Raw genomic sequence first — 14,298 nt, forward strand, 5'->3', positions numbered from 1 at the left:
TAAAATTAACTTTGTAACATTTCTTTTGAAATGTTTTAAAAATGTTTACCTAACAAACTGTACAACAAATACAATGTAAAAACGGCTTTAACATAGATTGGTCCATGGATTGGGCCAAATCAATCTCCATAAAGGAAAAAGCCTATTGAAAATAGCAAGGTTTGTCGGATGGGGCGATTGTGAGACAGCCGATGTAGTAGCTAATCGGCGACCTGACAGTTTTTTTGATCGTTAGAGCATGCTACTATGATCAGCCCTAGCTAGTCAGCCATTCCATTCCCTGAATGTTAATGTGTCCAGAGATCCAACAAAGCTCACTCTGCAATAATGAACAGCCCTGGTGTTATTGGTACTTGATTTGAGTGCCACTAGACTATCGATATTGTTCATGGGTCCAACAACTCTACCTTCTAGGCCTTTAACTCCACTGCCTTATTTCAGTCGAAAAACGATTCTTCTCTATAAAAAGGCAGACTGCACTGGGATCTTTACTAAATCGCTGATCAGAAATATATACCTACAATTTGTAGCGTCTTTTTGGAAGAAAGTGATAAAGAGTATAACAGCTGAATTAAGTCGGCAGTCGGGCCCTTTCGCCTTAATAATGTAGACGCCTTTAGGCTTCGACGTGTCTTAATATATGATACCCACTTCATAATAGTGAGCCATTTAGAGGATCGTCTTTATAATAAAATATCCTTCAATCAGATTGTCTTAAGGTAATATACACCGAAGTTCCCTTCTTAATACAACAATAGATAGAAAATAACTTAAGTTGAAAAAAGAAACAAATTTCAAGATTGATGGAACTGGCTACATTGTTGACGCCATATTTGTTACATTGTTCGCCTGATTACTAAATACAAAACTCCTTCACCACTGGAACATAAATACCTCCCAACTTTGTTCTCTTCAACATTCAGGATTCGAAACACACTGCACAGAATTATGGTGAATTAAATTTATTGCATATTAATAGCATAAATTACAAGCTACTGAAGTCAAAGAACACATTTATTCGGATTTTTCGAATTTCGAACCATAGAATGGCACATATTGCAATACCAACTTCCAGTCAGTGAAGTACAAGAGTCCCAAAGAAGCGGCACCACCAAAGCCGACGGCCGAGCCAACGCTACAAAAGAAGACAAATGAAATCTCGTTATATATAATTTCTCCAAGTGTAGTTGAGTTTGGAGGAAGCAGCAACAATAATTGTTATGCAACTTATAAAATTGTTGTCCCTCCTCCTCACCACTTTTAGTAGAGTATTTATATTCGCAATTTACTTACAAGGATGTGGCGATTTCAGCGTGTTTCTTGCCAAATGGAACTTTCATATTGTATAGATTTTAATTAAATATTTTTCTATGTGGATATTCTTCTACGAAGTTCGGCCTCCTCTTCAAATAACCCTGAATATGGAATTGACAGAACATCCATTGGAAAATGATAACAGCCAAGTACGTGTGACAGTTGTCAGTGGCGTTGTGTAAACTAAATGAAAACGTAAGCGTAGGTATATTTACGCCATGACCTATAGAAATGTTAAAGTTAATTCTAATAATGGCATAAAAATATACATTGTTCTTTTACGATTAAATTCTTAAAAAAAACAAATTTTAAATAGTATGTACTTCTGAATTGTACTGCCAGTTTGGGTATGATGATCACAACTCAAGAAGATTTTTTCACGTGAAGGAATGTGCAAAATACTACAAGTTCTCAACGGATGGTCATTTATGTTTCCTTAATAAATCTTATCAACATCTAAGTGAAACTTGTTATAACTTTACTAAAATGTTTTAATGATTCCTTCGTTTTATAAAACGAAATATATATTTATCTTTACAAAACGAAACGCATAACCTGTAATATGTAGTTGCCATTCACTTGTGAACTGATAACCCCCATCTTATGACATCTTGATCTCTATTTGTCATAGACTCGATTCATGGATCCCTGAAATTTTTAGTGTGTTTCTCTCTTCTTGCAGGCTCCAACATAGCTCCAGTTCGTTGAAAACGGAAATAATAGTATATAATGCTGAAATGTGTTAAAATCAACAATATAATCAATAAAATACCACGTTCTTGGTGAAATGCATGCAATAAGCAATTAGAAAAATATAAAAATTACAACAAAACGATCTGTTTCATAGTGCATTTCGTGTGATGTATGTGTTAGTTGGGTTTTTTTTGGTTGTTGCTGTTGAATAGTAAAAGGGGGGTCGGGGTCAGTCGAAGAGAATAAAAGAACGAACCAACACCACCAATACCACAGCACAAACTTGGACTTGTTTGTTCATATTGATGGAATGTTGTTTCGAAGAAAAGAATTGTAGAAATATGTAAATTAGGAGTTAATTTTTTGTCATTCATTCATATTCAATGTGTCAAATGCAATAAAGTGAATGTAATATTGAATGGCTGATTAATAAAAAAAAATGGATGAGAACACACTAAATGATTTGCTGGAGTGTTCGGTGTGCTTGGATCGTCTAAAGGATTCAAAAGTGCTACCATGTCAACATACATTTTGTCGGAAGTGTCTTGAGGTAAGTGTGCATGCATGACCATGATGAAATTCGAAATATGTTATTGTATGTGTGTACGTGTGTGTGTTTTGCAGGTTATTTATGCCAGTCGTCAGGAGCTAAGATGTCCCGAATGTCGAATACTTGTTGAAACGAAGATTGATGATTTGCCGCCGAATGTTCTGCTTATGCGAATTTTAGAGGGTATGTATTGCTGCTCCTAGAACAGTGGGCAATGTTAAAATTTCTTATCATATTTGAATAAATGCATAGAAACGCCTTCCTTCACTGCTGTTTGTTAGCATGATGTTTATTGCATTTGTACGTTTCAAGTCGTCCCACATGGTGGTGGCAAATCAGACACAGTTGCCGACCCACTCAAATTATCTATATGCTTTAAGATTTTGAGTAAAATACTTTCTATTGGTCACATCGAGAGTTCTAAATTCTGTATATAACAATCGAAACGGACATATTACCCGGCTCCGTCTCACAAACACAATCTCGCAATAAGTTGGGACCCAAAGACACTTGTTGATTTAAAAGTTGTCCAAAATCTATTTGCTAATAATACTAATAATGACATTTGATCATATATTAATGACATTTTTCTTTTCATAGGCATGAAAAATGCTGCCGCTAAGCAACAAAATCAACAACAACATCACAGCAATAATGATGCACCAGTTGAGAAGATTGAAACAACCAAACGTCCCTTATCAGATTCAACTGTAACAACAACTACTAGCAACGATGAAAGAATTTTGCTGCAACGACAAAACAATATTTCACAAATCCAACCACAACAACAGCAGCTTCAACACCATCATCAGCAGCAACAGCACCAACAATTTCTACAATTACCACCAAACATTGCTCAAAACATAGCCCAGCAACAGCAGCTACATCAGCCCCCGCCACCATCAAGCCAACAAAGACGATCAATTGTTCCTCATGCCTATGCCCTATATGATTTCGATTCAAATGAACCCAACGATCTGAAATTCAAAAAGGGTGATCTAATTTTGTTGCGACGTAAAATTGATAGCAATTGGTATGTGGGCCAATTTAAAGGAGTCGAAGGAAACTTCCCCATAAACTATGTTCAGGTTGTTGTTCCCCTACCATCGGCACAATGCATTGCTTTGTACGATTTTAAAATGGGTCCAAACGAAGAAGAAGGTTGTTTGACATTTAAAAAGGGAACGGTGATACAAGTTTTGCGTAGAGTCGATCAAAACTGGGCCGAAGGACGTATCGGCTCATCCATTGGTATATTTCCAATAGCCTTTGTAGAATTAAATCATTTGGCCAAACAGTTGCTGGAAAGCTTCACGCCACCAACTGCTGCCACGGCTGCTGGTCATATTGCAACACAACAGCAGACATCTCAAGTGCTGGAGTCACGTGACTTACCACCCATACCGCCCAGTGCAGACAGTTCTGCAACCACCAGTGATACTACAAAACCGGGCACCTCCACAACTGTCCAGTTGTCATGTTCGTCATCTTCAAATTCTTCGGCCACCACAAGTCCCACATCAACCACCACGAATCCCTCAACATCATCCTCGACCACAGCATCATCAACCAATACCATTTTCCATTCTATGCCCAATAGCCCACAATCATCTATGCCCACAACGCCACAACATACTGGCCATCATCACAACCCAGCCAGTTCTGTTCGTTTGCGCAACAATGACATGAAACACAAAAGACATTCACTCAATGCCCTGTTGAACAATGGTGGAACAGCCTTAAGTATTATGCAAAGTAGTAATCGTCATTCAGCGGAAATTCTGAGTGTTCCAAATGATTTTGAACCGGATCTTGCAATGAGTTCTTCAGCCACTGCTACTGGCCAAACAACAGTAGCTAGAGAACAACAACATCATGCAACAAATCTACCACCCAATACCAAGGCACAAGTAATGCAAAATCAAATGGCCGGTACGTCAACACCACGTCATAATGTTCTGAAAACCTGTCAACAGAATGTACCACCCACATTACCTTGGGGTTATTTGGCCCTATATCCCTACAAGCCGAGAAAAAACGATGAATTAGAATTGAAAAAAGGTTGTGTGTACATGGTTACCGAGCGTTGTTTGGATGGCTGGTTTAAGGGTAAAAATTGGAAAGACATCAGCGGAGTATTCCCTGGTAATTATGTCACACCGTTAAGGGCTAGAGATCAACAACAATTAATGCATAGTTGGAAATTAATACCGCCCTCAAATTACATCAATAGCCATGGTGGTGGGGTAGTTGTTAGTAGTGGAACAAATCAAATGTCTCCTCAACAGCAGCAAATGGCAAATTCGAATTACTCCTCGTCCATGCGTCACGATTTGGAAAATATAAATGCTCGTTTGACATTGGCAAATTTAACCCCCCATCAAGCCATGCCGCCGGATTTGCCACCAAGACATTTGGCTTTGAGTCCAGTACCCTTGAATAATCAACGATCAGCAAACGAGCAGCAATCATCAAATATCTCTTCAAGAGAATCTCGTGATAAAGAGGCCCTAAAAGAAAAGCCAACAACAACGGGATGTATGTCAACATCATCGTCATCATCAAACTCAACATCATCGGCTTCGGCTGGACTGAAAAAGTTTTTGACACACATAAAATCAAGATCAAAATCACCTGGTGCTGCTATAGCAGCTGTTGCAGTAGCAGCCTCAACTTTGGCCACAACACAGATTAATGCTGCCTCCAATGCAGCTGCTGCAAGCAATAATAGCAACGTTATGACTGCTTCAACACCATCTCAGCAACATCAGCAGCAGCCACAACATCAAGGATCAATGACAGGGCATGGTCTAACGCCAGTTCATGTTCGGTAGGTATATTTGATTATACTTTTAGACCAAAATTCTACTATTCAATTGCCTTTTTTTTATTTTTTCTCATCTCGTAAATATTTAAAGCAAGTACATCATTTCAATATTTTCTCTTTCTAGTTCGGGTTCCTGTCCCAGTCAACTGCTGCAACATTTTCCCAATGAACGACGACCGGTTGGTGAAACTAAAGATGAAGGTAGCAATAATGCCCATAGCCAACAACAACTTACACCACCCCCACCCTCAAACGGTTACAGTTCGCAACGCATTAAAGGTCCAAAGGAAAGATCCTCATTGGAAAAGTAAGTATTCACCTGCAGGTTTGTTCGGAAACGAAAATAATTTGCTTTTCCTTTACAGTACTCGACCTACAATTGACTCGACCCTACGCAGTATTTATGCCAATCATATACAACAACAATCCAATTTAATGCCGAAAAAATGTGCTCAACAATATCAACAAACAATGCCACAAACTTCGAATTCAAACATAAATAATTCACCATCAACTACAGCAGTTATTCATCGTAAATCTCATTCCTTAGATGCCTCGAATATTTTACAATCGTCATCATCAACAAATAATATAATCACCGCTGCTCCTCCACCTTCCAGTAGTTCGGACCTACCACAAAGTAATATTAATGCTGCTGCTGTACATGCAAGTGCAACAACAAATACCCCCAATAATATGCCGGAAAGGTAAGTTATGTTTTATGGTCTTTTTGGCTGGCCACAAAAGGCTTTCTCAAGGTCATGGTCAATATTTGATGGCTGTCGTTTTTATTGCTCTTTTTCTAGTCGTTTCCGTTGTGTGGTACCATATCCACCAAATAGCGAGGTCGAACTGGAGCTACAAGTCGGTGATATAATATTTGTTTATCGTAAACAAAAAAATGGTTGGTACAAGGGTACCAATTCAAGAACATATAAGACTGGTTTATTTCCTGCTTCATTTGTTGAACCTGATTTATAAATTTTCTCAAAAAAGACTTACATTACAAAACTTATGGATATACATACATTCGTTCACAACTACAGTTTTGCAAAACAAAAGACAGCACACATATCATGCGCACATTACAGTCTTACCTTAAAGTTTTCATTTTTATATATATTTTTTAATTCTTTTATTGTATTCATAGAATTTTCTCGAAACTGCCATTTCTATACATTAGTATTTTGTTGAAATTGTTTTTTAAAACGCTGGTCGCTTTTACACATTTTTTTTTTTACAAAGAACTCCTTTTAAACAAACATGCTCTTTTTGTATTCAACAACAAACCTTAACATGAAAAATCAATATTGTTATTAACTACACTAATGAATTCGAATATAATGTTAGCTAGTTTAAGCAACAGTGAATATTGTTTATGTTAATTAAGTATATTAAATATGTCTTATATAGTTTCTATAGTTATTATTTTATAGTCCAATATGCTTCCTTAGCTGTATACTTAATATGTATTTTCTTTTTTGAATTAAGTGCCCTTTTAAGTTACATAGACATGTACACATTATTATTTCCCCGACATGTCCTTAATACAATGCTTTACATGTCCTTTTTTTGTAAATATGTTTACTTTTTTGTTTGTGTTGAACATTTTTGCCATAAACTACACAAAATATATAAAAATATTTTTTATTATTTTTTTCATAAACATCTCCCCAAAAATATATTTTTTATATATTAATTATAACACTTTAATAAGAAGAAAAAAATAATGTTTTATTAATACTAATACGAATTTTAATGCCGACCATTACTAAACAAAAATACATTTTCTCTGCAATGTTCTAAATAAAAAATAATAATCTTGAAATCGGATTAATAAATGGAGTGTTGTTTTCTCAAGCCTTGATTGTTTGGATGGAGGGTATGTGATGTTTCCGTTATTATCAGTTTCTACCCCATAAACTTAATTCTTATCAGGTAATCTTCCAACTAGTTGACACTGATGGTTCAGAGTTAAAAATGGTATTCAGTGATTCAATTATGCATTGCAACCCAATGTTCTTTTTTGGTCATACCAATTTCTTATGTATTTTATCGCGTGTAACGAAAAATCATTGAAAATAACGAAAATCATTGAAAATTTAAACACTTTTCAACAGTTTATTTATTTGATTCTACTCCCACCAATTTATTTTGACAATAATCAATGTCCGCTAACATGAAATTTGGTATGGTGCAAAAGAATGTTCCCATTTTAAGCATAATATGCTCAATTTTGTGAGTCATACCAAGAAACCATGGCTAATAGGATACCGGTTGGCATTCATTTCCTCTCCGAAAAATTACAGAACACCGGCTAATTTTTTTCTCAATCTATATTAAAAGTCTAATACATTTTCTATATAAACGTAAGTATAGGTAAGTATATTGCTACACCCTTTTGTATTTTATCTTATCTTTGTAATTTATTAGAAAACTAATGAATCAGGAAATCAAACCCCAACTATGGGATTTACGAATACAACATATCGACCCGTGGTAGTCCTCCATTCACTTTGACTTCTTATAGTTTTGATAGCAATTCACGGGATCAGTGGCAGTAAACTCGGAACAGGAGACTTTACTTCCCTTAAAGTTCTGAAACGAGAGAGAAGTCATGTAAATACCAATTCAAGGTGTGGGTGGGTACTACACATTCTCACCTTAAAATCGCCAATAATTAAATACCAAAGGAACACAAATACCACGGGCATCAATCCAGAAGCAATGAATAATTCAAAAGTGCTGTATTTTTCTAAAAAATCCATGTTTACGTTAAAGAATTTTATTATTACAAAGTAATGACAACACCGCTAACCAAACAAATTCAACAGCGGTCCATATGATAACAATGATTCAGAGTTCTGAAGATCGATAAAGTATATTGCACACAAACTTAACGGCGTTAACACGACCCAGGCATCTGCGGACTACTGACATCATATTGTCGCCGTCTTAAAAAAACAAAAACAGACTTCATTGCTCATATCACAGAAAAGAAGAGAAAAAAAAACAACAAAATCGTCTTTGTCATAGAGAACACAGAAAATCATAGACAAAATGGTTGGAATTATGGACGACACCTGCATACGTTATCCACTGGGAACGCGTATAAAAATCGGTGATAATTGTGGAACCGTGCATTATGTGGGCGAGGTAAGTGAAAATCATGCCACCAGCAAGACAAAGACTTGTTTAAGTGTGTAAATTCAATTTATTTTGTTGCCCCACCTACACAGGTTTTGGGTTATCAAGGTACCTGGCTGGGCATTGAATGGGATGATCCAAAACGTGGAAAACACAATGGAACAATCGATGGCAAACACTATTTCTATACGCAGCATCCAACAGCTGGAAGTTTTATACGCCCGGGCAAAGTGGGACCATTCGAGTCTCTGGAGGAGGCAGCTCGTGATCGGTATTTGGGTTATTCAGAGAATGCTTTGGATCAACAATTGTTGCGTGAGGCCCAGGAATCTTTGCAGGCCTCATTTTTTGAGGTAGTCGGCATGGACAAGCTGGCACGTAAACAGAGCAAATTTGAGCAGCTCACCGATGTGAGTGTGGATAATTGTGCTGTAAATTCGGCTGGATATTTGAAGGAGTTCACCATGTTGACTACGTTGAACTTAAGTCACACCCTGATATGGAACTGGGAAATTGTTGCAGATATATGTCGTCAAATTCCTTCCCTGAGAAATCTAAATTTGAGGTAAGATATATTTATCACACATACGAGGGTAGTATGAGAAGTTTTGCAATGATTTAATTACTCCTTAATACATATTTCTAGTTGCAATCGTTTGGTGGTTCCCTCCGATTTGGAGATTTCAAATTTGGCCCCAGCTTTTGACAATTTACGCTTCATAAATTTATGTGAGTGTGGTTTTAAGAATTGGTCGGATGTTATGCAGACAGCTCTTCTTTGGCCCTACATTGAGTCATTAAGTCTACAGGGAAATCCAATCAGTGAGCTCTCAGTCGTTGATACAACAAAAATATTTAAAAATTTAAAGTAGGTGGAACATTAACATTTTTTAATACCCAAGTGTGATCTGTAAATATTATTATTTTTACAGGGAACTTGATCTACATCGTACCAAACTTTTTGATTTCGATCAAGTTTGCAAATTAAGCAATATAAAAACACTGGAATTTTTGAATCTCATGGAAAATGGCATAGAAGTTATCAAATTACCTGAATGTGAAAGTGATGCAAAATTGCTGGATATATTTTCGGGCCTGGAGCATTTGAATATTTTTCACAACCCAATATGGAATGAAATAGATGCCTTTAATGAATTGGATAAATTACCCAAATTAAGGCAGCTAAATAAGACACCACATCTTAAATCTGATTTCAATGAAATGTTTGTTAATGCAGTGGCAATGATCTCAAATTTACAAGTATTGAACAAGGCTCAAATATCGCCAGAAGAAAGACGTGGCGCTGAATATGATATTTGGAAAAAATACGCACCAGAATGGTTACAGGCTTCCTTAAAACCTGAAACGTTGAAAGAGTTTTACAAGAAACATCGAACATATTCCTTGCTTCTGAAAAGTATGTATATTGTATTTATTCTATAATTTAATATTCGATCTAAAGATTGTTGTTTTGTTCCCTAGAATATGGTTCGCCAGCTGAATTTATTCCACGCACCAACATCAAGGTGTCCAATCTAATCAAAATCCGTGTTTTGCACTCAGAGACTGGAGATGTCTGGGAAAAGAAATTTCCACGCATGATAACAGTACAAACTTTACTTGGTCTCATCATAAAACGTTTTCACATGGATAGTGATACAGCTCCACAGTTGTGTTACGTCGATCACAAACATCCAGAATTGGTGGTACCAATGGATAATTTGTCAAAGACTTTAGATTTCTATTCTCTACAAGAGAACGATACAGTTCTGGTTAAATGGCAAAATTCTATGTAGACTGAGGAATTATCATTCACAATAACTTGTATACACAATTTCTTTTTTATTAATATTTTTTCAATTGGGTTTAACCACAAAGAATTTTTTTATTTAAATTCTAAATTGTATTATTTTATTGTAACCGAAAAATTAATGGCATTTCTATTATATTTTATATTTTTTTATTTACAAATATTTACTGTACCTTTTTTTATTAATTTATATTTAAATTTCACCTTGCCTAAAAAATAATTGCAAATTATATGTTATGCAAAAATAAATGGTTCATATGTAGCAATGAGTTAACATTAAATAGATTGAATTTACATTTGAATTGTATAAGGTGTAGTATGTGCCATAGATATTTGAGACGTAGTATTTTCCATGGAACAATTAATTCTGGGAAGACTATTTTATATGTAAAAACCATTCACATGCTATATTCTATCAAATGCTAGTGGCTTGTAGATTCTTGGGGTAGTGATAACGCCAGTAGGCGTCTTTCCAAATAGCATCAGGACGTCATTTGCCAAAATGAGGAGATGAGAGATTTTTTCCTGTATGAAGAAATTGCCTTTCCTTTCCAAGCCCCATTTGTGGACAGCTAAAAAGTCTACCTAAAGATCCCTTTCAGTGTGGGACCTCATTTCATTTGTTATGTCAATATTTCTCTTTAAAACGAAGAATAAGAAGAAGCATTCGTTATTACATAGCATGTTTACATTGATTCTCCGGTAAAATGTTTGTAATATTAAAAAATATTACTAATTTCGTAAAACCCAATGTTCAATTGAATAAATATGGCATATATTATTGCCTGCAACAACAAAGAAACCTTACTTTGGACAACAAATACGAAAACAATGAAGAAAGGGATCTCTCAAAGCATTACCGTGGGGAACAAAAGTTAAGCGAACAGAAATCATTAAATATTGCTGTTATTGGAGTACCAAATGCCGGAAAAAGTACATTCATCAATAATATAATAAATCACCGGGTAAATTTTCCAGGTTATTTGAAGCACATGTTGGAAAATTAATTGAACATTTCTTGCAGGTATGCCCCACATCATCTAAGGTACACACAACACGAAAATCCAACAAGGCTATCTATACAACGGGACAGACACAACTGGTATTCTACGATACACCTGGATTGGTGACACAAAAAGAAATCAATAAACATAAATTAGAGAAATCATTTAAAAGTTCATATCGCCATGCCATACAACATGCTGATATGATTGCAGTTCTGCATGATGTATCCAACAGCTGGACTCGCAAGCAATTACATTCTACGGTTATAGACAGCTTGAAAGCTTATCCCCAACTACCCAGTGTCTTGATATTGAACAAAATAGATGCTTTAAAATCCAAACGCATTACTTTGGAACTGATACGTATTCTCACCAATAATACCTTGAGCGGCAGAAAACATAATAGAATAGGTAAGAAGTTAACTTTGGATGAATCAAAGAAGGAGGATGATGAAAGGCCAGATTTGGAATTTGGTGATTTGCTTAAAAACGAGGGAACATGGAGTAATTTTAGCGATGTGTTTTTGGTGTCATCTATAACTGGAAGTGGCCTGAATAAAGTTCATGTAAGATAAACGAAAATAACATTCTTGAAACAAATAAATGAAGAGTTTCTATCTTTGCAGGACTATTTTGTACATGCCGCTAAATCACGAAATTGGGAATTTCCCAGTGACAAATTTACAGATGAACCTCCGGAGGAACTAATTGTGGCATGTGTAAGGGCCAGACTTCTTGATTATTTGCCACAGGAAATACCCTATAATTTGGAAACATTCATTGAATACTACAATGTCCATAATGGTATTTTAAGCCCTTAAGTTTTGTTAGAGAAAATATTCAGATTGATTTCATGTTTCAGATACAATTTATGCTTCGGTTGAAGTTGTTTGTCCCACAAAACGTGTCGAACGTCTGATTTGTGGCGAATCCAATGGACGCCTAAAGCAAATAACAGAACGTGTTACATCAGATTTAGTTGAAACCTTTGGTAAACCAATATCCTTTACCATATCCACAAAGCCGAGAGCGAAATCTAAAGAAGCTGCTAATTAAGTAATTTCTCATATGAATATATAAGCTACAAGAAATTGTTCATTAATTTTGTAAATAAATTTGCTTATTACTGTTGAACGAGAATACAAGAGTTTTCTTAATGAATTTTAATTTGAAGCAGAAACAAACTATAATTTAACACGTCTTCAAATTCTAGACCATACATTGCTCTCAAGATAAATTGCATAATTTGACATACAAAATGGATTTTATTTTATTTTTTTTTCTTAATTTCATAACAATTTTAAATGCCCAACAAGTTTGTCAATATTCTCCACGGTGTCTGGACCAATGCCCAAAACAGTTGCTGTGCCAGCGGCTAATTGTGTGCGACCTGCATCCTGCACAAGGGCTGCTGTAACGCCCTTCCGTGAAGATTCCTCTTGTAATTTCATTAATTCTTCATATTTATCAACTTTTAATACAATTTTAGGCTGTCCCATTGCCAGCCATGACTGCAAGAGTTCTCGATTTCGTTCATTATTGCTTTCTTGGGAATCTTGTACACATATTACTGCTGCATGGGCGCATTGGGCTGCTGTTTTACCTTTGGACATTTTCAAATCTCCCCTTACCACTAAGGCAAGCTTCGTTGGTGGGGATGTTAGGTGTTTGGAGACATTATAAAAGGTGCGCAGGAGTTTCGTCATTGTGATGTGGATTTTTATGCGGATGAAATTTGTTGTATTTATTTTACATTTGCATATTTCCGGCTCTGATTATCAACATATTCCTGCATACAGGCCTTGAATTCCTTTACTCTGTCTTGGCACCGGCGCCAATCACCTGTCTCAGCAATACACTCTTGTACCTTGTAATGTAGATTAATGCAACCGGTTTTTTGAAGCATCAATTCAACGGGATCTTGATCGGACATTATTTGTTGGGGGGTTTATTTAAAAATTGATTTGTTTTTTTTTTGGAAATTTATTTCAGTCTATGGTCAGAACATTCGTAACGTAATCCCACTCACACATGCATTCTTCTTCTTGATCTCAAAAGGCAACTGGAAATGTTAACCTTAACCCTTTTTTGTAAAATGCTATTCTATCTGAAATGATAACAGCAACTTTGGGGTGATGGGATATGAAATTATTGGAACATGTTAAAAAGCAGCTAAGTTCGGCCGGGCCGAATTTTTTAAACAGTCCACCATTCGGAAGGAACTTAAAATGTTTCAAAAAAAAAAAAAAAAAAAAAAAAAATTCTCCGAAAAATACCGCTACCGGGGCTATATTAAGATGTGGACATTCTCCGACAATTTTCTGTCTTAGGCTATAGTATCCATTACGAACTTCAAATACCAAATTTGAAACCATTTCGTTGAATAATATAGCTAAAATCAACAAAATACCGAATATCGGCAAAATACCGAAAAACGTGGACCTACATGGCCGATTTTCAATAGCAAAAGTCTTGCAGACATAATAAACATTTGAGTAAAATTTTATCAACCTTCTTCATTTTATTCGGAAGCTAGAGTGATTTCCACAAACGGACGGGCATCGCTAAAACGACATAGGATTTTATGCTGATCAAGAATATATATACTTTGTGGGATCTAAAATGTATATTTCGAGGTGTTAAGGATTTAATACACACTCCATACTAATGGGGAGGGTATAAAAAGGGAATAAAAGTGAGGGTACATAAGCAGCTTGTTATTTTGACCAGACATATTAATGGCAATTTATAAAAGAAACGGCGGCAAGATTCGAGTGCGCCTTGTTCCCTTTATGATATGTCACATAATATGCCATGCGAAGGCTTCTTCTATAAGCAGCTAGAAGCTGCTTTCGATTTTACTGAGAAACTCAACATCATGGTTCAAAGCCTTCTTGTACAGGTATTCAAAGTGAAATGATAACAAACATTTTTGTAGAGTTGAGAGAGAAAA

General features: G+C 35.8%; 7 protein-coding genes across 7 annotated transcripts; 3 read left to right on the top strand and 4 right to left on the bottom strand.

Annotated features, from left to right (window-relative positions):
• Nucleotides 1-946: 946 nt before the first annotated feature.
• Nucleotides 947-1,454, bottom strand: LOC101901104 (cytochrome b-c1 complex subunit 10). The gene is made up of 2 exons (XM_005189099.4): nt 1,294-1,454; nt 947-1,135 (listed from the first exon to the last, which is right to left on the bottom strand). Exons 1-2 carry the CDS (start codon nt 1,338-1,340, stop codon nt 1,015-1,017), a joined length of 168 nt encoding a protein of 55 aa, XP_005189156.1. The 5' UTR covers nt 1,341-1,454; the 3' UTR covers nt 947-1,014.
• A 481-nt stretch (nt 1,455-1,935) lies between these two features.
• LOC101900925 (E3 ubiquitin-protein ligase SH3RF1) lies at nt 1,936-7,217 on the top strand. Its single transcript, XM_011296533.3, has 6 exons — nt 1,936-2,557; nt 2,632-2,740; nt 3,158-5,387; nt 5,509-5,691; nt 5,750-6,091; nt 6,191-7,217. Exons 1-6 carry the CDS (start codon nt 2,447-2,449, stop codon nt 6,363-6,365), a joined length of 3,150 nt encoding a protein of 1,049 aa, XP_011294835.1. The 5' UTR covers nt 1,936-2,446; the 3' UTR covers nt 6,366-7,217.
• Nucleotides 7,218-7,768: 551 nt separating this feature from the next.
• Nucleotides 7,769-8,220, bottom strand: LOC101900749 (uncharacterized). Its single transcript, XM_005189097.4, has 2 exons — nt 8,048-8,220; nt 7,769-7,982 (listed from the first exon to the last, which is right to left on the bottom strand). The coding sequence occupies exons 1-2, from the start codon at nt 8,150-8,152 to the stop codon at nt 7,896-7,898; spliced, it is 192 nt and encodes a 63-aa protein (XP_005189154.1). The 5' UTR covers nt 8,153-8,220; the 3' UTR covers nt 7,769-7,895.
• A 94-nt stretch (nt 8,221-8,314) lies between these two features.
• On the top strand, nt 8,315-10,622 carry LOC101900572 (tubulin-specific chaperone E). The gene is made up of 5 exons (XM_005189096.4): nt 8,315-8,540; nt 8,624-9,096; nt 9,178-9,399; nt 9,464-9,948; nt 10,014-10,622. The coding sequence occupies exons 1-5, from the start codon at nt 8,445-8,447 to the stop codon at nt 10,325-10,327; spliced, it is 1,590 nt and encodes a 529-aa protein (XP_005189153.1). The 5' UTR covers nt 8,315-8,444; the 3' UTR covers nt 10,328-10,622.
• A 356-nt stretch (nt 10,623-10,978) lies between these two features.
• LOC101887304 (GTPase Era, mitochondrial) lies at nt 10,979-12,490 on the top strand. The gene is made up of 4 exons (XM_005189103.4): nt 10,979-11,306; nt 11,366-11,911; nt 11,972-12,149; nt 12,208-12,490. The coding sequence occupies exons 1-4, from the start codon at nt 11,049-11,051 to the stop codon at nt 12,399-12,401; spliced, it is 1,176 nt and encodes a 391-aa protein (XP_005189160.1). The 5' UTR covers nt 10,979-11,048; the 3' UTR covers nt 12,402-12,490.
• Nucleotides 12,491-12,632: 142 nt separating this feature from the next.
• LOC101900400 (peptidyl-tRNA hydrolase 2, mitochondrial) lies at nt 12,633-13,051 on the bottom strand. The gene has a single exon (XM_011296532.3). It carries the CDS (start codon nt 13,049-13,051, stop codon nt 12,635-12,637), a length of 417 nt encoding a protein of 138 aa, XP_011294834.1. The 3' UTR covers nt 12,633-12,634.
• On the bottom strand, nt 12,864-13,405 carry LOC101900222 (cytochrome c oxidase assembly factor 4 homolog, mitochondrial). The gene has a single exon (XM_005189094.4). It carries the CDS (start codon nt 13,276-13,278, stop codon nt 13,090-13,092), a length of 189 nt encoding a protein of 62 aa, XP_005189151.1. The 5' UTR covers nt 13,279-13,405; the 3' UTR covers nt 12,864-13,089.
• Between the last annotated feature and the right edge of the window lie 893 nt (nt 13,406-14,298).

The sequence above is a fragment of the Musca domestica genome, unplaced genomic scaffold (assembly GCF_030504385.1).
Source record: "Musca domestica strain aabys unplaced genomic scaffold, Musca_domestica.polishedcontigs.V.1.1 37, whole genome shotgun sequence".
NCBI classification, from domain to species: domain Eukaryota; kingdom Metazoa; phylum Arthropoda; class Insecta; order Diptera; family Muscidae; genus Musca; species Musca domestica.

Bases quoted from the DNA above. Each gene is read 5' to 3' on its own strand.
- LOC101900925 (XM_011296533.3), top strand. From the start codon at position 2,447: ATGGATGAGAACACACTAAATGATTTGCTGGAGTGTTCGGTGTGCTTG. The intron at 2,558-2,631 runs GTAAGTGTGCAT...TGTGTTTTGCAG, and splicing joins TTTGTCGGAAGTGTCTTGAG to GTTATTTATGCCAGTCGTCA. The intron at 5,692-5,749 runs GTAAGTATTCAC...TTTCCTTTACAG, and splicing joins GAAAGATCCTCATTGGAAAA to TACTCGACCTACAATTGACT.
- LOC101901104 (XM_005189099.4), bottom strand. From the start codon at position 1,340: ATGAAAGTTCCATTTGGCAAGAAACACGCTGAAATCGCCACATCCTT. The intron at 1,136-1,293 runs GTAAGTAAATTG...CTTCTTTTGTAG, and splicing joins GCTGAAATCGCCACATCCTT to CGTTGGCTCGGCCGTCGGCT.
- LOC101900222 (XM_005189094.4), bottom strand. From the start codon at position 13,278: ATGTCCGATCAAGATCCCGTTGAATTGATGCTTCAAAAAACCGGTTGC.
- LOC101887304 (XM_005189103.4), top strand. From the start codon at position 11,049: ATGTTTGTAATATTAAAAAATATTACTAATTTCGTAAAACCCAATGTT. The intron at 11,307-11,365 runs GTAAATTTTCCA...CATTTCTTGCAG, and splicing joins ATAATATAATAAATCACCGG to GTATGCCCCACATCATCTAA. The intron at 12,150-12,207 runs GTATTTTAAGCC...TTCATGTTTCAG, and splicing joins ATACTACAATGTCCATAATG to ATACAATTTATGCTTCGGTT.
- LOC101900400 (XM_011296532.3), bottom strand. From the start codon at position 13,051: ATGACGAAACTCCTGCGCACCTTTTATAATGTCTCCAAACACCTAACA.
- LOC101900572 (XM_005189096.4), top strand. From the start codon at position 8,445: ATGGTTGGAATTATGGACGACACCTGCATACGTTATCCACTGGGAACG. The intron at 8,541-8,623 runs GTAAGTGAAAAT...CCACCTACACAG, and splicing joins CCGTGCATTATGTGGGCGAG to GTTTTGGGTTATCAAGGTAC. The intron at 9,400-9,463 runs GTAGGTGGAACA...TTATTTTTACAG, and splicing joins AAAATATTTAAAAATTTAAA to GGAACTTGATCTACATCGTA.
- LOC101900749 (XM_005189097.4), bottom strand. From the start codon at position 8,152: ATGGATTTTTTAGAAAAATACAGCACTTTTGAATTATTCATTGCTTCT. The intron at 7,983-8,047 runs GTGAGAATGTGT...CTCTCGTTTCAG, and splicing joins TAATTATTGGCGATTTTAAG to AACTTTAAGGGAAGTAAAGT.